Below are 25,578 nucleotides of genomic sequence, written 5' to 3' on the forward strand. Positions count from 1 at the left end.
AAGATTTTTGAGCAATGAAGAGCTAGGAGGATAATGAGTGAACATTGATTATTTAGTACCCGGTTTTAACCTTAAGGACACTACTCTTGTACTAAAATGTCTAATCAAGTTTCAGTTCTTAAATATAGTTTAAATATAGTTAGTTTTCTAGTACATAGTTTCTGCAGTGCGGCAGGAGTTCATTAGAAATTCACCTCTGAGATATGTGGGGCCATTGCCAGCCCGCCTCCCCATTGATGAGAGCTTCCACTAATACACTGTCCAGCTAGCTTACAGCTCCCTCCACTCATATATAGTTTTGAGCCAGACGCCAGCGCGGACGAGGTAACAAAGATGGACATGGATCTATTTGTCTGCAAGTGGATGCATCAGAATGGAGTGGAGCAGAGAGCTTGTGGCCCACCAATGGTGTTTTCTATTTCACAAATACGCTCTCTTTCAAACTGCATTTTTAATCTGCTCCTAATTCACAACAATTTGAATAAAGAAATATTTAAAAATACAATTTTAAGCTCAATTTTCTTTATTTAAGTCCTCCATCGTCAGAAAAATGCCACAATAACATGTTAAAAACCCCAAAAAACACGATTTTCATCTGAGCAGGTCTTTCTGCGTATTTGTTTTCTGTTTTGTCTATCTTCTTCTTTTGTTTCACTCTTTTCTTTGCCCAATTGCCCGCTTACCTCCAGTTGTCTTCTCCTCTTTTAAGCCCAACCAACAACAAACTAATAAAAATAGGTAAAAACAGACAAAATACCAACACAAACAGAGGATTTTGTTATTCCAAGAGGTAACCACAGCTGTTAAAATGGCCACTCAGGACATTAATAAAAAAAAAAAAGCTAATTTAAAATACAAGACTTAGAACCACTCTGATAAAAATCATGCTTTTTGTGTTTTTAACCTTCTCTAGTGATATTTTTCTGATGAGGGAGGACATAAATAAAAAATGACGCTCAAAATTGCATTTCTGACTATGTCCTTGTTCAAATTGTTGGGATTCAGGAGCAGATGAAGAAATGCAATTTGAAAAAGAGCATATTTGTGACACAGACAATATGGTGGGGGGGGGGGGGGTCACAAGCTCCCTCCTTGCTTCCACAACAGGTAAGGTAGGGGAGGCTGGGTTTCTTCATGCTTGCACACAAAAGTCAGAGGCAGATTTCCAATGAACTATTACCACTCTGCAGAAACTATGTCCTAGAAAGTTTTTGGGTTTTTTTTGTAAAAAAAAAGCGTACCTGTGATTAAAAGACCACGGGGAACCCTATGAAAATAGATCAAAAGATGATCACAGTGGTACTTTAAGCTTGAAATGACTTGAAACAAAAAGTTTTACTAATATCTATGACTTGAACTTTGATAACAGTTCCCCAAAAGCGGGGGTCTTCATTGCAGCACATGTTCCACCTTTTATGTTTGTTTTGGAAGGGATGGAAGATCAATAAAAAAATCTATTTTCTAAATTTGAAGAACACATTTTTATTTAATTATTTAAAGAGAACAGTATCTAAAGAAAAATGAAAGTCTTCCTTGCTTTTGGCTGTTCCATCCCTTAAGCCCCGCCCCCTTTTTCCCCGAGTCACTAAACACCCCCCATACAGCCGGCTTTGTTGCAGCGCTGCAGCATCAGAAGGTGAACAGGGGGTTATTTCGCATCAAGCAGCTGCAGGATTTTTCACATTTTTAAGAAAAGAAGCAGCTTTGGTGGGATTCTAAAGCGTCACGAGCGTCCTTCTGCTCTCGCGTGGCTTTGTTTCGCCGCTTCTTCAAGGGCAGACGGAGATCCATGACATACGTTGAATCGGAGAGGACACCGCTTCAGTGTCACGCAAGGCCACGGTCAGTCATGCTGATCATATCCACGCACAAAAAAAGAGACATATGTGATGCAAAAAATAATAGTAATAATAATAATACATGATGCAGTAAGAGCGACTGACCTATATCTGGAATGATACACGTTCTAGAGTATCTTCTGTGAATGCTCCAGATGTTTCTCTGCAATCAGGTGGTGCGGGGGTTCGGTGATGGACGCAGAGAGGTTGGAGCAGCAGGTGGCCAGCGTGGAGCGGGGCATTGTCTTCCTGAAGCGCGAGCACCTGGTGATGCTGAGCGGTCTGCAGCGGGAGATCACGCACCTGAAGAGGCGCTGTCACGGTAAATGACTCTGCGTCTCTGCGCAGGTCTGCGCCACTCTGCATGCATGCTCACCCCTCTGCTGCGTCTTCCATGTGTGCAGAGCTGAGCTGCGAGCTGGACTCCAGGTTTCCCAACAGACGCACAGCAGGTGAGTGACCTCCTGCGCTGCAAAGGTGAGAAGCAAATGATATTGCACGTTACAGGTAACAAAGGCCTGAACTCCTTCCTGTTTGATGGACAGATGAGGTTGAACAGGAATCATGGACTATGATGTTTGCAGTTGATTTTGTGATGTGCAGCAAGAGCAGTGAACAGGTGGAGAAGAAGCTAATGGTGGAAGTTTGCCCTGGAAAGGAGAGGAATGAAGGTTAGTCACAGCAAGACAGAGTAGATGTGTGTGAATGAGAGGGACCCAAGTGGAAGAGTGAGATTACAGGGAGAAGAGACAAAGAAGGAAGAAGATTTTAAGTATATTGGGTCAAAAGTCCAGAGTAATGGAGAGTGAGAAAAGAAGTGAAGAAGTGAATGCAGGCAGATTGGAATGGGAGGAGAAAAGTGTCAGATGTGATGTGTGATAAAAGACTTTTAGCTCCATTTAGAGGATATGTGTTCAAGCCTGTGGTAAGACCTGCCATGTTGTTTGGCCTATAGACAATGGCACTGAGGAAAGACGGGAAGCAGAGCTGGAGGTAACAGAGATGAAGATGCTGAGGTCCTCTTTGGGAGTGACTAGGATGGATAGGATCAGGATTGAGTAGAGAAGGAAGGCATGTCAGAGGTTTGGAGATAAGGTCAGACAGAGATGGTTTGGACATGTCCAGAGGAGAGACAGTGAATATGTTTGTAGATGGATGCTGATCTAGAGCTACTAGGCAAGAGGTCTAGAGGAAGACCAAGGATGAAGGTAGCTGGTGCTGGAGTACAGGATCTGCCTCTGAACCTATACATTTGATTGCATTGGCTATAACTTGCAGGCAAGAGTTAAGATTTTCTGTTTTTAGGTAACATTTTAGATAAAACTCAACTCAATCCTCTGTGTGCTCACGTGATTATCCTGTGACCTATTCCTTAAAATATTTCTAACAATGAGAAGTTTACCTGACTTAACTGACTTTATGTTTTATTATTAAATAACGTACATTTATACGTACATTTATACCATTGTCTGGATGAATCCTCGATTCTGATTGGCCGCTGGGTGTGCATTGAAAAGTGATAATGCATAATCATAACCGCACACCTAAAAAAGAAGTTCTGGTCACTCACACACCTTAAAGGTTCTAGATGACTGCACTGGCTTCTTTAAAACAAACTTTTGCTTCATCATCTGGACAAAAGCAACCGGTAAGAGGTGAACTTTCTGATGCTTTAACCTATCGTGTCGACCAGCATAAAAATCACTTTCCTTTGCCGCTGTAGTTGAGGTTGGTGCCGGCACAGCAGGGTGTTGTCACGGCAACATGACAAACTGCGGCACACCGTCACAAATAGTCTGCTTTTTGTGAAAAAAATCGATCTAAACCGCACAAATAACAAGAGCGAAGTACTACAAACTGAATGAATAATTATTTCTTTTGTGAGTGACCATGATATAAGCGGGTTAATGGCCTTTGAAGTGTGGAATATCAGACATAATGCACTTCGCGGGAGCAACCGTCCATCAGTATTAAGCTTTGCTTTTGTAACATATTGATACTGTACTGTAAAAAGTTTTTAATTCTTAAAAATACACAATTTCTTGATTCAAAATGAGACTATTATTAAAAAGGGCAGTTTTGTGGAAAAATTAGTCTGTGTTAAGGAAATAACTCATTTTTATCCATGTAAGTTTGGTTAAGTCAGAGTTAACATATGTTTGTTTTGAATCCTTAAATAAAAGATGACACAAATGATGTGACAGCTGGAATGCCTGAATGTGTGTGATGAGGTGTACACAAGTGTTGTATTGTGTTCATCAGAGGAGGAAGCAGAGCTCGCCGCACGCTGTGAGGCTGCAGAGCGCCTGCTGCAGCGTCAGCAGCACATGATGGTCTCCACGCGTGGCGAGCTGCGAGCCGGCCGGGCTCGAGCGTCAGCACTTGGTAGGAGTCTCCGGGAGGAGGAGCGGCGTTTCCTGGAGGAGCTGAAGCAACGGAGTCATAAGATCACGCTGCTGAACCGGGAGCTTCAGCGTCAAAACGTCACCACCATGTCCCTCTGCCACCAGCTCCAAAACGCACAGTTAAAACTCTTTCAGCAGCAGCAGGGGGCGGGATCTGCTGCAGGGACGGAGGAGGAGGAGGCCAGAGGGGAGGAAGGAGAAGAGGAGGAGGTGGACGAAGTAGGTCAGGAAGACTGGTTATTGTCCCCACCTGCACCTGTGTCTCCGGGTCAGGGAAGAGCAAAACACCAGAGGCTTGTGAGCCTGAGGGAGGAGAGAGTCAGAGCCTGCGTCCCACAGGAGAGAGTGACGTCACCACAGCGGCCTCACTCAATGCCTGACCCCGCCCTCTTTTTGGTGCCGCTCAGATATCGCCTTCTTCGCCTGGGCCAGCATAGCAGACCTAACGATGGAGATGGTGTCGAGGATGAGTGGGAGGATTTGGAGGACAGCGGGGTGCACAGGAGGGTGGACATGGGAGCAGCGGAGGGAGAAACTGCACTGTGAGGACGATGAAGAGGCAACTCCGTCTTCCATGTCTTTCATATGCATTTATTTTAAAGCAGACTTCTGACTGTCTGTAGTGTCTTAAAATTCAGTTGCACACCTAACATTTCACAGGAGAGCAAGACCAGGCCTGCAGGAATACATGTGAATAGAATTTATCACATGAGTTTCACGTAAAGTGGTCAAAGTGGTCAAAAAAAGACTCATCAGTGATTTATATTGATGCTGTTTCCTTTTAGAACTCTGCTGATCATTAAAAGCAGCCTCGTCTCCAGTCAATGAACACTTTCTTCACCTTTGCTTAAAATAGCTTGTTTTTCACTGCAATACTCCCTTTCAGCTTCAGAAGGTCAATTGAGAGGGCTTTTATGAATTTTATATGATTTGCACCTTAGTAAATTCATGCAATGTGCCTAGGTATGGCAAAAATGGTTTTGTATTGTCATTTTTATATATTTATTATATATTTTAAATATACTTATTTAGGATATCATCTTACGTTGATGTTCAGGCTGACTAGATCTTAATTTTTATGTTTTCAATTCTGATAATTTTGGCATTCAGTCTTGCTGGTTTGACAAAATAAAAGACCCAGACAGAAATAGTGTTAATGAAGTTCATGGAAAGGTTTTTTTGTCTTATCAGATTAGGGGTATTTGTTTAAACCAATCAGTATAGGAGGAAAAATATTGACAACTTTGAAACTAAATCTGTAAATTGATCACAGAAGATGAACTGGATTGAAAGATAGCAGCTCTTTGCCCTGAATGTCAGTGCAGCTTCTTACATTTAAAAAACAATCAAATCTCAAAAATATTGATATTCCATATCATATATATATTTATGTTTGTTTTAACACTACCAACTATTTCATTCACGTGGTTGTCATTCATAAAAATAATTACAGCATGCAAGTAGTAATAATTGCACAAAGATCAGCCATTATTAGATTTCTAGATTTATTTTATATTGATTTGTGACGAATGGCTTTTAAGAAAGTTTGAACGATCACAGAAAAGTGATCTGAAAAGATTTTCAAAGCTTTCTTTTTACTGACTTTAATGACTATTTACAACATGGGACAGTGTAAAGACAATGTTAGCGAGATAACAAATAAAATAAATTTGTGCACTTTATACATGTAAGACTGAGGGTAAGTCTGTCTCTCATGTAAGAAGAGTATTGTCTAACTTCTGGAGTGTCTTGGCTCCTGTGCTCAGAATGTTAATGCAGTGTTAACATGGCAACCATAGTCTTGCCTCAGCTTCTGCCAGAAAGTGTTAGAAGAAAAACAAACAAACTGAGAGGCTTGTTTTATGCTCTGTAGCCCCGAGGATGGTGCTGGGCTGCATCACTTAAATTATACCATTTTCCCCTGGTTTTAGAAGAATTGAAACCAAACAAAGTCAACTGCAGTTTGGAAATTGCTGCTATTTTTTTAGGATGAATAGATTATAGTGTGTAAGAAAAGGTCAAAGTTTCTATTTGGATTTGGAAATGGTTTATTTCAAGCAATCAAAGATAGTTGTGACATTGATTGGAAAATATATGTATTTATATACGCATACATACAATTATAAATAATTTAGTTGTTACTCTTAATCATAAATAGACAAACTTACTCATGTGCAAACATAAGATGATTAAATGTTAAATTTTTTCAAAAGGAGTTGTATAATTGCTTGGAAAAGAGTGGGACGAAGGACATTTATATAATCCCACCCCTGTTTTGCTATATTTAGCTTTTTCTTTTCTGTATATTCTTTACATAAATTATCATTATCCAGTTCTTAACTTCTAATCAGTCATTTATACCTTACCAACACTGATTGAGGTCATTACAAAAACCACAAATTTATGTAAATCCAATGACAAAGATGTAGTACATATTAAATAAACACATAAATCATTATTTCAAAAATCATTATAACCTATACAGATCAAATATCAAAACAAGTATACATTTCTTATCACTGAAAAAATAATATAAATATAGTATAGTTTAAGAAACCTTTTTACAAATTACGAAATTGGTAATTATCAGTTAATAAAAGGAGGCACATTTAAAACCATTATTTGACTAATATTAATGAAAGACAAATAAATAAATAAAAAGTTTTAATATCTTGGGGACATCTGGCCACACGATTTGATTTTTTTAGCTCCATTATAACAACTGTAATGCATCAATAATTCTCAGCCACATTCAATTTTTACCCTTAATTTCACAAAAACTCATTTGAGGGTTTATAACAAATCAAGGTTTGATCCTAATATAAAATAATTCAAATATAACCTTCTTAATTTTGGACTTTCATCAAAGTCCAGACTTGGTTACTGTAATAAATGCACTGTGCAATTAAGATGAGATGAGGCGCCAGTTCTTTGTATGAAGCGTTTAATATGCTACACTTTCCTGTTTGTCTGTTTTTTTAACTTGTTCTGTCCAACAACTGAGTGAACAAATGAGAGCTGAAGGCCTTTTGTGTTGGACAGGTTTTACTAATACAAAAAAAAGGTTATGTATCTTCGGCAAACCAGGGTGTTTCTTTGTATTAACCCCTTTTTTTTTTTTTATTTTCATTTATTAGTTACATTTTATGGTTTGCAGAAAGCCTTCTGAATTAGTCATACTCATGTGTACAAAAGTTTTTCTATATTTTATTTTTTAGAGGAATTCTTCTTTTTCTTTTTTGTGTTTAAGTATGGTCCAACATTTTTAGGACATCGTTTGTCCTTAAAAAGCTATTTATTTTTAAACTGCCCCTTGCATTTGTATGAAACGGTGTCACCAGTAGATGGCAGCAAAACGCACCTGCTGCTTTTTCCTAAAAGAACAGACATTTAAGAAAAGGCAGTTTGTCCTTTTCCTGTGTAAAAAAGAAAAGCACGGTGTAAAGATAAAGAAATATTATATGTTTATGTATTTTTGTCTTCTTTTTTAATTTAGACATTGCTGGATGCCAACCCGTTGCGTTTAACGTTTAAGAATTCTGTATTCTGAGTAGAAATATTAAACTTTTAGTTTCTAGTATGTAATGCATACTGTGCAGGTACGTTCAATGTGTTCATTATAGCTAAATATGTTAAGGACGGTGAGTAAAATAATTTTTTTCAAAAAGTTTTAAATACAGGAAGTTGCGTCATAGCCCTCTTGTGGATAAAATCGGTACTGCGTGTGTGGATCGAGGGATTACAGGCTCTCAGCTCCTCTGCCTGCAGCCTTGAAGGGCAGACACGCTCCCAGTTTGCACAACATGGTTCCTCAGCAAGGACAGAGGAGCCTCAGACAGTAAGGAAAGCTGGAGGAACTCTACTCTCTGATTTCTACAGGATGAAACGCAGAGGATTTCATAGAAGATGACATAGACTGCGTTAGAGGTCCTCTCTCTGCATGGTAGGGCTTCTACCTTTATTACCATAATACATATATGGAACAGGTGGGATTATGTTTTTATGTTTTGCTAAACATTAGTTTCTGAAACTTTATATAAAGTGTGATCTTTATAGAAAAAGTAGTAAATAATGTGTTTATTTTGACAATATTGTAATAGGGTACACAACTTGTCAGCAGATATTATTGTCTTCCAGGTTCCATCGTTCCCTTTGATGAAATTTAATGTGCAAAATTCTCTGGTGAATTTCGGGTGATGGCACTGCAGAAATCATTCCCAGTCTCACAATAGTTATATGCTCCAATCTCCCTGCATTCCCATGTCTATACAATCACACACACGTGCTGAAAAAAAAGCCCTTTCTAGTGTCCTCTCCACTTGATTGTCAAATAATATATTGATAGAAATGGTTAAAGCAACATATAAAAAGAAGAAAAATTTAAATTAAAAGGAGTATAAAAGTATTAAATCAGTTTTTCTCCAATGAATTAAAGTTTGAAGTTTCTTTTCTTTTGCACCAGAGAGAAGTCTGAACTATCATTTGATATCACAACACAACAAACTAAATGTTTGTTGTCATGTTTAAGAGTTAAGTACACAACAATCGATGTTTAAAAGGGAAAAACAGTCAAAGCACAAGCCACACTCGTTTATTTGTTTGTAAAGTAACTATAATTATTCTCAACAACACTCTCATTTCAAAATAATTGAGATCCGAAACAGATTTTATTGGCTAAATCCTTGTTTTTTTAGCACATGGTTTAAAAAACAAAAACAAAAAAAAGTTGATTAAAACAATCATTTTTAAAAACGTTATAACTCTGAAACTTTCTTTTATTCTCTCCTGACTGATTTTCACTAAGGCACCATGGGAAACATTCTGCAGTGCTGTCAAACGCTTTCAAACTATTTTAAGTGGCAGGACGTGTCGGCTCAGCGCGGGGGAGAGCAGTCCAATCTTTTATCCAGCGATGAGACTGAAAGTGAGTCACCGAGCGATTCACACACTTTGGAGGACGACCTGTTAACCGTGTCTATCGGCATAACAAACCCCGCCCTCGAACCGGAGCACTTCCTGTTTCCTGACATCATTCTAAGCAGCAACCCTGCAGGAGAAGTTACTTTGGCAGAGCCTATGGTTTGTTTATTGGTATCTGAGGAAGAGGATGGGCTGAGGTTGATGGAGCCAGAATATGAGAAGGGTGAAGGGGAAAGAAGAGGCTTCTCTGACATTGAGACTCATGTTGGTATGGGAGTCCAGACTGAGACCAAATCCCAGGCGGAGGTCCAGACTCAGACAGAGATGCTCAGGTCGGATGAGACTGAGGAGGAGAAAGATGAAGCTCAAAACAGAACAAAATCATCTCAAGAAATACGCACTACAATAAAAACTGAACAAAAGCTAGAAGAGGATCTGAGAAAAAGAAAAAACACAGTTTTCCCTGTCCGATGCGATGACCCCAAACTCCAGATGAGAGATCTGAACAGTAGCTTTAATCATCAGTCTGTGGAGGCAGCAGAACCCTCCACCTCACATCAATGTTTTCTGGAGGGAGGTGATGAGGAGGGATCAGGGATGAAGCAGGGGCCCCTGCTTTTTCTTGATAGGTTGTTTTCAGCAGCGGCACATGGAAGAGGTGAGTGGATTTTCCTCTTTTGCATGTTTTGTTCTTCTTAGTATTGTCAGAATGTAAATAAAACTTAGTTTCTAGGTGGCAAATAAAGACAAATAAATGTTTAAAAGAAGAGTTTTTTTTATCCAAAACATTTAAAAAAGGCAAAAGAAGTTAGCTGTCACATTAGAAATGTAAATGTTTATATAGTACTCTTAATTTTAAGAGTATGTGTACTTAATATGCGGTTTTTAACATTCATAAAAAACTTAAACTTCCTTTTCTAGAGGCAAAAAAACTACTCTTGTCCATAAATGACAAGATGACAATTTTTTTTTTTCAGGAAGACTATATTTGTCTTGAAAAATGAAGGGTTCAATGAACAAATGTAGTTTGAGTTTTTAAAGCCTCATAAAGCTTTTCCTAATATTTCAAATCAAAGGATTTTTTTTTCTTGGACCCGTTTTCATGTTTTCAATTCCTCCAGTTCGGGCTGCAGAAAGCTGTAACGATGACCCACTAGAGGCATGTCATGAGGAGAAAAGGAACAATTCAACCCTTCAAGATATACAGGATCTCCAAGACACCGAATTTACCTGTAGAATTCAGGCACCTGGAACCGAAACCTTTGACCTCCAGGTTCTGGTTCTTCAAACGTTGATCCGCAGAGACGTTGCTGTGGTTTGGCTCTCATCCTCCTCCTCTTTCAGGTGTCAGCACAAATGTTGGTGTCTGACCTACAGCAAGTTCTAATGGATCATGAGTTCACCTGCCATCGCACGTGCTTCTCCCTTCAGCTGGAGGGAACCACCCTGGACTGCCGGGCGGAGCTGCGCTCCATCCCGGGAATTCAGGACGGAGCGCTCATTAAGGAGGTGGAGGGTAATGGCTTTTGATCTTACAATACTTTGCAATACCCAATTTTAATAGTAAAGTGATGATCATCAGCTTTTGATTAAAGCAGAAAATCATTTAATTCAAAACTGAACCTAAATAACCAAAACACCAATTTTAAACTTATAAGTAAAAGTAATTGTTAAAAAAAAGCCAGATACAGGTCCACCTTTTTTTGTAGCAGTTATTATTCAATTATTGATATACAGTTAGGACCATAAATATTTGGACAGAGACACATTCTTTCTAATTTAGTTTCTGTACATTACCACAGTGAATTTTAAATACAAAACAACTCAGATGCCATTAAAGTGCAGACTTTTAGCTTTTATTCCATGGGTTGAACAAAAAGATTGCATTATAATGTGAAAAACTAAAGCATTTTTTAAACGCAATCCCTTCATTTCATGGGCTGGTAAGTAACTGGACAAATGAACTAACTGAAAACAAAATGGTCATTACTAATACTAATTTGGTTGAAAACCCTTTGTTGGCAATGACAGCCTGAAGTCTTGAACTCATGGACATCACCAGATGCTGGGTTTTCTCCTTCTGAATGCTCTGCCAGGCCTTTACTGCAGCGGCTTTCAGTTGCTGTTTGTTTGTGGGCCTTTCTGTCTGACGTTTAGTCTTCAACAAGTGAAATGCTGCTCAATTGGGTTAAGATCAGGTGACTGAGTTGGCCATTCAAGAATATTCCACTTCTTTGCTTTAATAAACTCCTGAGTTGCTTTGGCTGTTTGTTTGGGGTCGTTGTCCATCTGTATTATGAAACGCCACCCAATCAGTTTGGCTGCATTCACCTGGATCTGCGCAGACAGTATGTCTCTGAACACCTCAGAATTCATTGGGCTGCTTCTGTCCTGTGTCACGTCATCAATAACACTAGTGTCCCAGTGCCACTAGCAGCCATGCACGCCCAGACCATCACACTGCCTCCACAGTGCTTTACTGATGATGTCGTGTGCTTTGGATCATGAGCTTCTCCATGCCTTCGCCATACTTTTCTCTTGCCATCATTCTGGTAGAGGTTCATTTTGTTCATCTGTCCAAAGAATGTTTTTCCAGAACTGTGCTGGCCTTTTTAGAGGCTTTTTGGCAAAGTCCAATCTAGCCTTCCTATTCTTGAGGCTTATGAGTGGCTTGCATCTTGCAGTGTACCCTCTGTATCTACTTTCATGCAGTCTGCTTTTTATGGTAGACTTGGATACTGATACGCCTTCCTCCTGGAGAGTGTTGTTCACTTGGCTGGCTGTTGTGAATGGGTTCCTCTTCACCATGGAAATGATTCTGCAATCATCCACCACTGTTGTCTTCCGTGGACGTCCAGGTCTTTTTGCGTTGCTGAGTTCACCAGTGCTTTCTTTCTTTTTCAGGATGTACCACACTGTTGATTTTGCCACTCTTAATACTGTGGCAATTTCTGGCATGCTTTTTTCTGTTTTCTCAGCTTAATGATGGCTCCTTTCACCTGCATGGAGAGCTCCTTTGACCACATGTTGTTTGTTCACAGCAAAATCTTCCAAATGCAAGCATGAGTCCTCTAATCAACTCCAGGCCTTTTATCTGCTTCACTCATAATAACATAACAATGGAATTGCCCACAACTGCCCATGCAATAGCATGGAAGTCAATTGTCCAGTTACTCACCAGCCCATGAAATGAAGGGATTGTGTTTAAAAAATGCTTTAGTTTTTCACATTTCATGCAATCTTTTTGTTCAACCCATGGAATAAAAGCTGAAAGTCTGCACTTCAATGGCATCTGAGTTGTTTTGTATTTAAAATTCACTGTGGTAATGTACAGAAACTAAATTAGAAAGAATGTGTCTCTGTTCAAATATTTATGGTCCTCACTGTACATTTTTAGCATTATGTAGCAAAGCATGTCATAATAGGTACACGTCTTCACCTTTAGCACTGTATGTTGTGTAGAATTCCCAACAATAAAAGACTTAATTGATATATTTATTAAATAAAACATAAAACTATATTTATTTAAGAATGTTCCAAGTAAATTGTAGCACGTAAAAATTCTATAGAAGATACTTTCTCCACAGATAACATCCTTTTCTGTTCACTTTAACAAAATGTACATTTAAAAAAAAATTCCAAAAACAAAAAATTTAAAAAGCTCGTTCTTGTATGCATAATATCAATCAAACAAAGGGCAAAGCAAGGCAAGGCAAGTTTATTTGTATATCACAATTAGTACACAAAGTAATTCAAGGTGCTTCACAAAACAGAAAAATGCATTAAAATGACAATACATCATAGAAGTAATCAACGTAAAACTTACTTTAAAAGAAAAGAAAAAAATTGATTTAAAAATAAAGGAAGGAAATGAAAGAAAAGTGCAGATAGGACCTTTCAGTCATATACACGGCTAAACAGAAATGTTTTAAGTCTAGATTTGAACATGAACACAGAAGATGCCTGTCTTACGACTTCAGGGAGGCTGTTCCAGATTTTAGCTGCAGAATATTGAAACGCTGATTCCCCTTGTTTAGTTCTGACTCTGGGAATCAACAGGAGGCCGGCCCCTGAGGTCCTCAGAGTACGAGATGGTTCATATGGCACTAACATGTCAGAGATGTACTTTGGTGCTCGGCCATGGAGAGACTTGTACACAAGCAGAGCTGCTTTGAAGTCTATTCTTTGAGGTACAGGGAGCCAGTGCAGAGACCTGAGCACAGGACTAATGTGATCATACTTCCTGGTTTTGGTCAGAACTCGAGCAGCAGCATTCTGGATGTACTGACGCTGTTTTACAGCTCGTTTGGAGAGGCCGGTGAGCAGGCCGTTACAGTAGTCTAACCCGCTGGAGACAAATGCATGAATAAGTATCTCCAGGTCTGGCTTTGACATTATGTTTTTGATTTTGGCAATGTTTTTCAGGTGGTAAAATGCCGCTGATGTTACTGACTTGATATGGCTGTTAAAGTTCAGGTCAGAGTCCATGATTACCCCTAGATTTCTTACTTGATTTGAGGGTTTAAGAGACAGAGAATGAAGGTAGCTGCTGACACTTTCTCTTTGTTTCTGTGGACTAAAAATAATAACTTCGGTCTTGTTTGAGTTTAGCTGGAGAAAGTTGTTCTGCATCCACGCACTGATCTGTTGGAGGCAGTGGCTGAGTGAATCCACCGGCCCATATTCACCTGCTGTCAGTGACACATAGATCTGAGTATCATCTGCATAGTTGTGATAAGATATGTTATTACTGCATATTAACTGCCCTAGTGGCAGCATGTAGAGGTTGAACAGAAGGGGTCCCAGGATCGATCCCTGGGGCACACCACAAGTCAAGGCCATGTAGTCTGAGACACAACTCCCAATTTCAACAAAATATTTCCTGTCTTCTAGATAAGACTTGAGCCAACTTAGGGCAGATCCAGAGATGCCAACCCAGTCTTGGAGTCTGTGCAAAAGGATCCCATGATCAACAGTATCAAAGGCAGCACTCAGGTCTAGCAGGATTAAGACCGAGACTTTGCCATCATCAGTGTTCAGGCGGATGTCGTTGGTTACCTTGATAAGAGCAGTTTCTGTGCTATGATGGGGTCTAAAACCTGACTGGAAAACATCAAATGCATTGTTTAATACGAGAAAGTCAGTGAGCTGTTGGTAGACAACTTTTTCAAGGACTTTTCCTAAAAATGGCAGATTAAAGATAGGTCTGTAATTATTCAGTACAGTGGGATCAAGACCACTCTTCTTCAGGAGAGGTTTCATGACTGCAGTTTTTAAGGCCTCGGGAAATATTCCAGATTGAAGAGACATGTTAACTATTTGAGTAATTGATGGCAACACACTGTTCAGGACAGACTTTAGAAATCTAGTGGGTAACACATCACGGCAGCATGTAGACGAGCTCAGACGGGTGATGGTCTCTTGGACAGTTTGGTCAGTGACAGGTACAAAGTGAGTCATCTTAGCGTGAGTAGGTGGCCGTTGGATAGTTATATGTGTTGTGGAGTTGATGGCTTTTTTAATGCCCTGAACCTTGTCATTGAAAAACACAGCAAACTCATTACATTTAGGGGTGCAAACCAGTTCTATTGGTAGCTGGGTTGGAGGGTTAGTTATTCTGTTTACTGTTGTGAACAGGATACGAGAGTTGCTGCTGCAACTTCCAATGATTTCAGAGAAGTACCTTTCCCTTGTTCTGCATAAGATCTGGTTGTAAGCGTACAACTCCCCCTTATACATTCCATAATGAACCTGGAGTTTTGACTTGCGCCACTTGCGCCAAAAGCCAAGTATTAAAGCCCCTCTTTTTTTAATCACCAGTTGTGTTACAGTATGTAATATTTTCTTGATTTTCTATAACTGTCATCAAATGGATAGTTTTTTTTTAAAATAAGTAATCTGTTCTCACCTCCTTATTTTTCTGTAGAGATGGGAGCAGAACATTTTTATTTTTATTTTTTCAGGTTCTTTGTTTTTCTCAGTCCCAAAATCCAACAGAAATGAAAGCTAACAAATCCCTCTGTTGAGGTAAAGTAAAACTGTAATACTATTTCTTCTGTTTCAGATTCCTACTCCATCCGTGAGGCTCGTCTTCATCTCCGACACGTGAGTGATCTCCTGAGGAGCCTCGGTCCTGCAGACGCTTTCAACGGTGTGAACGGCAGTTCGCTGTCTTACCTGTCCTGGTATACCATACGTGGTGAGGGGGATCGTCTCATTTTTACTCATTTCTGTGGATCATTTTTGTCTGAGATTTTACGCCTGTAATGGTTTCATTAAACCATTTCAGAAAGAGAAAAAATGGCCACAAAGCAAGACTCTGCTGACTGCAGTCCTCCAGACTACATCCTTCCTGGATGTAGGGAGCCTCCTGTAACTCCACTGCAGCCAGTCAGAGATGACTGGAAGGTGAGATAGCAGCTTATACTATTATCAGTACAGTTGCTTAAATAGGTAATATTTGCTGAATATGGGGAATTGCAGCCTTTGCAATGCCTGCGGGTGTTGAGTCTGAGCGGCTGGAACCCTCCTCCAGGAAACAGGAGGATGCACGGTGACTTAATGTACATTAACGTCCTGACGCTGGAAGACAAGGAGCTCAACATCACATCGTCAACACGAGGGTTCTACTGCAACCAGTGAGTACTAAGCTGTTCAAAACAATGCTGGAGAGAATCCTTTTACTGTTTAACCCCTGGAATTTATTTCCAGCTATGCAAAAATATCACTCATGTTCTGCTTTCTAGTAGTGATAAATTAAGGTAAGTTTGGAGCCAAAGTGGTTTGATTTGCACAAGTGCATCGATAGGCGTCAAGGATGTACACTGCAATAAAGTAATTCACTTAATATGTGTCAGAACCTGATTACAAATTTTCTTTTTAGCTACTTTGTCTACTTTTTTTACTATGATATTCCTTTTTAATAATTATTGTATCACCTGAGAAGAGCATAGTTTGTTGTGGAATATTTAATAAACATATCTGTAGTAGGGTCGCCAGGCACTCCATTAGAGATAGGGTGAGAAGCTCGGAGGAAGCTCAGAGTGAACCTGCTGCTCCTACACATCGAGAGGGGCCAGTTGAGGTGCCTCGGGCATCATCTCCTTGACGCCTCCCTGGGGAGGTGTTCCGGGCATGCCCCACTGGGGGGAGGTTACGGGGAAGACCCAGGACATGCTGGAGAGACACCCTGGCCTGGGGACGCCACGAGGTCCCCCCAGAGCAGCTGGAAGAAGTGGCCAGGGAGAGGGAAGTCCCAGTCCCGGATGAACAGCAGAAGATGTTAGATGATGGATGGATGGATGGATGGATGGATGGATGGATGGATGGATGGATGGATGTCAATTGTCATTTTAATAAAAATAATATCAATTGTTTTAAGAAGCCAGGAAGTAATCTTAAGCTAAGCTTCTAATGAAATAGTTTTCCCTTACAGTATATTTTTAGGGCATTTTTTATTTATTTACTGGCACATTCACTTGTGTATTTTTTTTAACAAAAAAGGCAAAAAAGCTTTATATTCATTCAACAGTAGTGTAATTATATATTTTTAAATATTTTAAATAAGGATAAAATAAAAACGTTTTACCTCAAAGTAAGCCAGGGTTTGCTTTATGCTTGGCAGTTCATAACAACTCTAAAACAAAAAAAATGGTGAAAAATGAAAACTTTCTATGATCTTGCCCTAAACTTTATAAACCTTAGTGTGACTCTCCACCTGTTTCAGGTCGACTGCGTTCATCTTCAACCCTAAGCCGTCTATTCCCCAAATCCTTTGTCATTCTCTAGTCGAGCTGTTGAATCGAGTCAGCCCGGCATTCAAGAAAAACTTCAGCGCTCTGCAGAAAAGGAGGTAAACCTTTTATTTTTTATAGAAAAACAGAAAATGCATTTACTTATTGGGAATTTTTTTTTTAATTAAGATGTTTTTAAAATCTTTGAATAAAATTCACAAAAAATATTTTGAAGTACCATTGTTAAGTAACATGACAGTCATAGGATCAATTATGATATGTTTGATGATTTAAATTAAAAAAAAATGTGGTCAGTTTCTGCTCACAACAATATTAGTTTAAGATGCAAAAATATTGACAGAACATTTTTTAGAAAGAAAGTTTCTGTACCACTGTTACTGTATCAACATAAAGTTTTGACAATTAGCAAAACTTTTCCCACCAAAAGCTTTTTTGAGATTTCATAGAATTAGCCATTTTGAAATAAGCAGGAAAAGCCATTCTACTGCCCCCTCGTGGAATAATGGTGAACTACAGAGCAGAAAACGTGGACCTAGTTTTATACAGTAGGTTTTTAAGGACTGTTTGGATCATCTCAGAAATCCCTGTATCAAATATGATGCATATAATTATAATGGGTTATCAATGGTTCAATATCCAAACTTTTTCCACCATAAGAATTCTTGTCTGATCCTTTTAATCAGAGCTCAGCAACATCTTTATGAGCGTGTGGCGGCACCTTTCCAAATTTTCACCTGGATCGCTCCTCATGGTGACTACAAGCTGGACTGTGTGCGAGCGGGAGAGTCTCCCAGCAGTCACATGGGGCAGGATGAACTCACGGCTGGGCAGGTGGTTTAAACTACATTCAGAGGAGTCGAGATAAAGCAACGTTGATGCTGAAATGTGGGCATGTTCTGCTCAGAGTCGGGACTGGAACGAAGAACTGCAGGGATGCCGGGAACTCCCCAGGGGGTCCCTACAGGAACGACTGCACAGGGAGCGTAGCATTTTTAAGGTCCTCCATGTCCTCGGTTAACAAAAGTGAAACTCCTGCTGCTCTTTGCGTAATGACGTTTTCATCTCTTGCAGACAAACAGTGACTTTGTTGCTGCTGCAACACAGGGTGCTATAGCCGTGATAGATGGCAACGTCATGCCATTAAACCCAAGGGAGCCGCCTCATCTGCAGATGTTCGTGTGGAACAACCTCTTCTTTAGTCAGGGGTTTGACCTGTTTGATCACTACCAACCGCTAGGAGGCGACATGGCTGCTCATGCTGCTGCCCTGTGTGACCTAAGGGGAGTGCAGGTAGAAACCCCAACGGAGGAGTGATTGATGTAATGGAATCTTCACAGGAAAGCCCTTCTGTTGTTTTCTGTGTTCCTCTGCTGCAGGCGTACACATCTGTTGACACAGAGGGGCTCCACACTCTCGGGACAGCTGTGGTGGATTACCGGGGTGTCCGTGTTGTAGTGCAGACTGTCATTCCTGGCATTCTGGAGAAAAACCACGAACAGATAGTCTATGGTTCCAACGACAATGGGAAAACAGTTTTCACACACCCCAGGTGACTCACTCACACTCAGCTGTCGTGAGGTTTTTTTTACTCTTTGCTCATTTCGCTGTGATGGTCACACCAGAAAGTTTTATTTCCTGGCAGGTTTCTGGAGCTTCTGAGTAAAACCAGTAAAGCGCTGAGAATCCAGCATCACCAAGTGTTGGATCACAACAACACACCAGCAGAGCTTTGCTCAGGCATCTCCACTGTTGGCCTCTTTGGTAATGACAGGCGTTCTTACATATTAGACCTTCTGAGGACTTTCCCACCAGATCTGAACTTCCAGTTTTCTGAGGGTGAGGTGACTACAGAGGAGCTGCCACATGTGTGTAAAAGCTTTGGTTATCCGTGCCGTCATCGTCACAGCCTGGCCAGCCTGAGATCAGAACTGATAGAAGCCTTCGTCCGGCATAGGTGAGGACAGGTAGCTGTCCACAGCGGCTTGAACTGCAGGATATTCATATATTGGGTTTTTGTTGCAGGTATGAGCTATTTGTGAAGATAATGTCTCAGGAACTGAGGGAACTGGAAAAACTGGACAACGCCACGGAGAGGAGCGCAGGAGCTGTCGGTGAGCCCAGAGCTGAAGACCATAAGGAATTTCACTGTGACATGGATAAATGAAAAAAATTCAAATGTCAACAAGTAAACACAACAAGCTGAGAGGAAGAAAATGTTGGTGTTACTTCATTATAATCTCTATAAAGGTGTGGAATTACTAGAAAGTAGGAAAATTATCTGTCCATGCACCAAGTAAAGTTTACCTAACAAGAAATCTAATAATAAGAAATCATAATCTAGAAATGAGAAGTTCCACACACACACATTCAAAAGGGAAAAAAACTGTTAGATAGAATTACTTCAAAGTGAATGCTAAACAGCTCAATAGTACGTTTTCTTTTGCTAATTCTGAGCAAATGGTTTGCATTTTTTAAGTTTTTATAACTTATTGTGCTTCATTTTGATTACAGTGACAATAGTGTAATAGGTGGAAATTATTGATTTTAGAACAAACTGAGAATATGATCTTAGTGCAAGTTAGTTAATAAACCCTCATAAAATCTAAAACTAGATCTTATTCTTCAAACCTAATTGTGTTTCTTTTTGTTTCCAAATTAATGACAATGAATGTTAGTCAAACATTTACTGAACTTTAAACATTTCACCTGATTTTTAACCTTTCTCTTTGAGATAAAGGTTTGAGAGTTTTCCCGTTTTTGTGTTTTCTTTTATGCAGAACAGCAGAGGAGAACGGCTTTCTCGAGAGCTTGTAAAGCCGTTGGATCAGTGAGCGAGTCCTGCTTCGACATGCGTTTTAATCCCAACGTTTGTTCTCCAGGTACTGATTCATTTCTCTCACACGCAGAAGCGTCAGCATTTATTCAATCATGCAGGTAAAGGAAGCATCCCTCTTCACTGCAGGTGTAAGGTTTCCCTCCGACTGTGTTGAGGAGCTTCACAGTCACAGGCGGCTGTTGTGGAGCGCTGCAGCTTTTCTTCTCTCTGACCAGATTCCAGCAGTGGTGAGTTGTTTTCAGGAGTGACAGGTTTTGTGTTTATCATGTTGTGAAGTCTCATGTATCGGTTGTTTATGCTGCAGCTGAGGGATTGTCTCGACCACACAGCAAATCCAATGGATGGAGCGAGCCTGACCTCAATTCTGCATCAGCGAGGGGTAAACGTGCGATATTTGGGCTCAGTTTTAATGAAACTGGACATGATGGAGGAGAAAGCGAGGCTCAAACATGTGCAGGTATTTCATTTGCTCAGTTTTCACAGAGGGCTGAATATGCAGTATCTCTCAAACTTAAGCTTAATTTTTTTGTTCATGTCAAGGAAAAAAGAGGAAAAAATTGCCCTGTCAAGAAAATTACATCGCAAAGATACAATCAAAGTTTTTTAAACAGTTTTAAAATTCCACATAAAAGAAACACTTAAAAAATAATACTCGAGTGATTTATTCACCTCAACTCTTGGATTATTTATGTTGAGATGTATTTTTGGATTACTTTTTGAAGCAATATGAAATTTTTGAGCTATAGGAGTTTGGTTTAAACTCAATTTATTTTTGAGTTAAGCAATCTCTGGCTCCCCAGACTCCACCTGGAAGGGGCTGTTCTTGCCGGTCTACGACACAATGTGAGAATATGCTTGTTTTTGTGGCTTGTGAGGGGCTGGTGCTCAGAGCGCAGGTTTTTAGAGGAAGACTCAGAAATATGTGGAAAAAAAACAAAATCCCACTTTGGGGTTTCTTTTTATGAGGAATGAACATTATAACACATTTAAAAGCTCAAAAGGTTTATTTTGCATGGAATAGGCCCTTTGAAATTATCACATTGTTTATGTCATATTTTCTTCTTTGGGCAAGAAAGGGAACTAAATTAAGCCCAATGATTTCTTTTAGTAAGAAAGAAAATCTTTTTCATAATCGTTAATACTTAAATGCTTAACATATGGTTGAAATACTTGTGGAACCGGTCATTTTGTCTCAGTTTGATTTGATGTGATTGAAAATATTTAGATTTTAATATTCTTAATTAAAAATGTGGATTCAAGCTTTTTTTTACTTCTTTTAGGTATTTTTCCAATCTTTTTTGCTGTTTGCAAATTAGTGCATTCACATAAAATAAATTACTCACTTATTCAACTGTTCCTTCACACGATTTTATCCGATGAATGAAGCACAGCTGTTAGTCTTGTTAGAGCCACATGTATGAATAACTACCGTAAAAATCTGATGAAATTTAAAATCATGTCGCTGTGCAAAAAAAATATATTTATTCTGTTAGACTTTTCAGATTTTGATGAGAAATTGATTTTTAAGGTATTTGGATTATAATAAGTGTTGACCAAAGGACAAACTCTGATTTCCTTTCTTTACAGAGAATCTCCATCAGTGAAGTGATTATCAGAAGTGCTAAACATATCTTTAGGACCTACCTACAGGTGCACCAATAAAGACACATATTGAAGCTAATCTTTTTTTGGTTTATTTTACAATAAGAATGTTTTCTGCCAGGACGTGAAACCTGCTGATTTCTCCGTGGCGGTCAGTCACTTCCTCAACTGCTTGCTGACCTCCTCCTGCTCCGGTTTGTCCGACAGCAGCTCCAATGAGCTGCTCTCTCATCGCAGGAGCCGCCGGCGCCGCAGTCACAGCAGCCGGGTGAGCTTGACTGCGGACAGCGTGTGGGCCAGGCTGACGTCCAGCAGGCTGTGGGACAGGATAAAGGCTGAGGCAAAAGACTATTACAAATACGCAGTTGAGAGGTGGGAGTGTCTTTGCATGTGGGACAATTTGCAGAAGTGCAGCAAAAATGAATCTGTTTTCACTTTATGTTCAGTGAGAATTTAGAAGAGGTCATAGAGAAGCACAATCTACAGAGGATCTCCCTACTGAGAGAGTTTGCGATTAAAACCGGCATTCAGGTGAGATTAAACTTTTTTTTTTGCATATTTAGCTATTTTTAGTTATTTTATCAAGTTGAAACAAACCTTGGCATTTAAAAAACGATCAAGTTAAAGCTGTCTTTTTGTCTTGTTGTTTCTAGTATTTACTAATTAGATATTCACTGTTTGCTGATACCAAATAAGTTTATACTTATCAATATTTCTTTTTCTTTTGAGTTATATTTTTAACTTAAATAACTTCTATTCCCTTGCTTAACGTTTATAAAAAATAATTGGAATGAACACAGTAGTTAATCCTATTTGTTTTAACATGATTTGTAATAATCACATCATGAAAAATAAATCATTCCTCAAAAATAAACAGTAACTAACATATTTTTTGTAAAATCAAAATGAAAACCTAAATCAAGGTTTTCAAGGTGGCTTGTCTTTTTTTTCTAAATGCAAAAAGCTACTGTGATCATTTCCTATTTTTGCTAAACTGATCCTTCTAAAGCTCAAACCCTGAAGTTTCCTGACGGTGTAAAACGGACAGCTTTAGAGCACTCCCTCCTCTCTTCTGTCTGTCTGTCTTCCTGTCTTCAGGTGCAGTTAAGAGAGTACTCATTTGAGTCCCGGCAGAAGCCAGTGTTCGTGGAGGACGATGTGGTCAACTTGTTTCCTGTGGTCAAACATCTCAAACCTACGTCGAGCGATGCCACCCCGCTCCTGCACCGAGCCCGACAGGCTGCACAGGAGGGTGAGACACAAACAGACCTGTCACCATCTTTCATTAAAGAGGCAAAATAAATATAATATAAAAGCCCAATCTGACTGTTGCCTTTACATTTTTGTGTTGATTTAAACACTTGTCTTTCTAAGATTTCTCTAAACAAAAGTGAGTGATAACAAAAATCAATCTGCAAGTAGAACAAAAGACTTTCTTTTATATTCAACGAATATATTTTAAGTCACAAATATAGCATTACAGTCCTGAGGTGTGTAGTTTTATATAAATGCAGCAGATCAAAATCTTAAGCAGGTTCAGTTACTGCCAGTGCACTGAATGGGGCTTTAGTATTCACAACCAAAGAATCAAGTAAGAATCTTTTCTCCTGTCCTTCATCTGGTGCATTAGTCCCTCTGTGAGTAATGGACAGACAGTAGAAAAATGGCAGAATTTAACCCTTATTTTGTTGTTTGTTTTTCAGGTCTTCTCAGGGACAGCCGTGACCTGATCACCCAGGCTCTGACTCTTTACAGCCGCACATGTGGAGTCCTGCATGAGGATGTGTGCGCGTGCACGCGGCTCCTGGGCCGACTCAGCTACGTCTGCCACGATGTCGGGGATGTAAATATCCAAAACAAATGTCTTTTTTAGTGCTTTGCTTGCTGCTTGTTTGTTTGGCTCTTTCGCAGCCAAATCTGATGTTGTTGGAAAAAGTCTCTAAACTGCACTCTTGTGTTCATGTCTAATAGGCGGTGAGGCAGCAGGAAAAAGCAGTGATGATTTCTGAGAGGATACGAGGGATTGATCATCCGCAGACCATAGAAGACTATGTAAGTCGTCAGATCACAAAACTCTTGTTGATCAAGTTTAGCTCTCTTGAAACCATGCTTTATTTTTTTAATTTTTATGCTTTTAATCTAGATGTACCTGGCACTATATTGCTTTGCTGGAGGCCAACAATCAACATCCTCACAGCTTTTGTATCGAGCTCGGTACCTCACCTTGCTTGTTAGTGGAGAGGATCATCCACATGTAGCACTACTGGATGTAAGTGTGGTGACCTTTATTTTAAGTGCCCTTGTCCCTCTTTGCTGTAACCCTTGTGCTATCCTAGGCACTTTAACAATGGGAGTTGGGTCATTTAGACCCACTAGACAGTGCGCTGAACCTTTTTTCTTCAATGATTTGTGATCTTCACTGGTTAGCATGGATTACATGAAATCTTTCCACCTTTATCCACCTTTGTCATGGTAGGGAGAACACGTCAATGTAAGGGGGGGGTCATCTAAGAAAGCACAAGGGTTAAGAAAAGTATAAAGGTATCCAACAGAGCATACAAGTATTGCCATTTACAGTAAACAATAAAAAATATTTCATTTACAGATTTCAAAGATTTTAAAGTTTTTCCTTTTCTGTAAGAAGTTGTTAATCAAACTGTGTTACTTATACTTGATGTGTTTCTTTGTAACAGACTATGCTGGGCCTCGTACTTTATGGACTAACAAAGTACGAGCTTTCCGTCAAGTTCCTACAGAATGCCTTAAATTTAACTTCAAAGTACCACGGGGTCACATCCTTAAAACATGCACACTGGTAACTGTGTCCTTATGTTCCTGCTTAAGTTCATCTTCCTCTTAAACATCAGCTGTCTTCCTCTTCTCCCTTCCGTGCAGTCATCATCTGCTCACCGCTGTCTTTGAGGCTAAAGGAGACTTTTTTTCAGCGCTGCAACACGAGAAAGAGGCTTATTCCATCTATAAGAGTCAGGTGTGTTTCAGACTGCAGGATGCTGCGTTTTTGCTGTGTGTGCTCACCACTAGAACTGACGACTACTTTTTTGTTGTTGTTGCACATTTCAAGGTTGGTGAGAATCACGCCAATACAAAGGAATGTTCAGAACACCTCAAGAGCCTCAGTCAGCGGGTCCAAAAAATGGACTGTTTCTGCAGTGAAGCACCAAGTGCCTGTATCCCACCTCCAGAGGTTTGTTGCACGTCAAGAATTTAAATCAGCAGGGAGGCATGACAGCAAATTATTTTTTGCTTGTTTTCCTTTTCAGCTTCACACTCGGAGTCTGTCTGCTGTCCTTCAGCAGCTCAACATGGTGTGTTGCATTGCTTTGAACCCCACCCAGGTAAACCTCTGAAGCAGTTCTACCAACAGGGCTTAAATATTTGGGCATCATATTCATGTCATCTTTTAATTATCATTATTATTTTTGTTTGTGCTCTTTGCATTTTAGCAAATCTGAAGACAACCCAGGAAGAAAATAAAAGTTTTTTTGGAGGAAAAAACGACAAAGGAACCACAAAGTCTCCTCTCGACAATTGACAATATAGAGGAGCTGCCATATTAACAGAACTGATCTGTTTATTCTGAAAAAATGTTTAAGGATAAGGTGGAGGTGATCCACGTTAATTTTAATTTTGTTTTTCTAGACAAATGGATCATGAAATTATTCCTGCCATTGTTATGACACCAATTTGCTGATTTCTGGATTTTTTTCTCATTAGTTTAAAATAAAAAAAAACACATACAAGTGAAACTTTTATTAAAACTAACAAATAAATTCTGTTTAAATGCAGAACGACGTTCTGTTTACACTTTTAATTAAGGAAATAATATTCACTTGTAATGAAAAATGTGATGTCGTCCTGCAATTCATTTATCATCCAAGAGGTGTCACTCTTTTGTTATTGAACGGATGGAGAATACTGTACTGTGCCTAACCCTTGTGCTATCCTAGGCATTTTAACATTGGGAGTTGGGTCATCTAGACCCACTAGACAGTGCGCTGAACCTTTTTTCTTCAATGATTTGTGAACCTCACTATTGTCCATGGATTACATGAAATCTTTCCACCTTTATCCACCTTTGTCATGGTAGGGAGAACAGATCAATGTAAGGGTGGGGTCAACTAAGATAGCACAAGGGTTAAATGAGTCATTTGGAAGTCTATAATGATTTATTATACCAAACAGGCAGAAATAATTAACAATGA

General features: G+C 39.5%; 2 protein-coding genes across 3 annotated transcripts; both read left to right on the forward strand.

Annotated features, from left to right (window-relative positions):
* Window positions 1–1,239: 1,239 nt before the first annotated feature.
* On the forward strand, window positions 1,240–5,218 carry LOC105355576 (coiled-coil domain-containing protein 92). Its single transcript, XM_011483256.3, has 4 exons — window positions 1,240–1,842; window positions 2,012–2,160; window positions 2,243–2,290; window positions 4,101–5,218. The coding sequence occupies exons 1-4, from the start codon at window positions 1,790–1,792 to the stop codon at window positions 4,787–4,789; spliced, it is 939 nt and encodes a 312-aa protein (XP_011481558.1). The 5' UTR covers window positions 1,240–1,789; the 3' UTR covers window positions 4,790–5,218.
* Window positions 5,219–7,974: 2,756 nt separating this feature from the next.
* Window positions 7,975–25,159, forward strand: LOC101162465 (clustered mitochondria protein homolog). Of its 2 annotated transcripts, XM_023962847.1 has the most exons (29): window positions 7,975–8,186; window positions 9,048–9,821; window positions 10,285–10,436; window positions 10,508–10,679; window positions 15,228–15,362; window positions 15,453–15,571; window positions 15,647–15,801; window positions 16,890–17,015; window positions 17,601–17,748; window positions 17,822–17,914; window positions 17,989–18,207; window positions 18,294–18,466; window positions 18,560–18,871; window positions 18,940–19,028; window positions 19,695–19,796; window positions 19,880–19,980; window positions 20,058–20,210; window positions 21,341–21,403; window positions 21,477–21,727; window positions 21,802–21,886; window positions 22,454–22,607; window positions 23,059–23,198; window positions 23,327–23,407; window positions 23,499–23,624; window positions 24,049–24,170; window positions 24,251–24,344; window positions 24,438–24,560; window positions 24,637–24,711; window positions 24,820–25,159. In XM_023962847.1, the coding sequence occupies exons 2-29, from the start codon at window positions 9,053–9,055 to the stop codon at window positions 24,826–24,828; spliced, it is 4,341 nt and encodes a 1,446-aa protein (XP_023818615.1). In that variant the 5' UTR covers window positions 7,975–8,186; window positions 9,048–9,052; the 3' UTR covers window positions 24,829–25,159. The 2 variants fall into 2 exon arrangements, with proteins under 2 accessions (XP_023818615.1, XP_023818616.1); XM_023962848.1 differs by having other exon boundaries at window positions 7,975–9,821.
* The last annotated feature ends 419 nt before the right edge of the window (window positions 25,160–25,578 follow it).

This window comes from Oryzias latipes, chromosome 14 (assembly GCF_002234675.1).
Source record: "Oryzias latipes chromosome 14, ASM223467v1".
In the NCBI taxonomy this organism is placed as follows: domain Eukaryota; kingdom Metazoa; phylum Chordata; class Actinopteri; order Beloniformes; family Adrianichthyidae; genus Oryzias; species Oryzias latipes.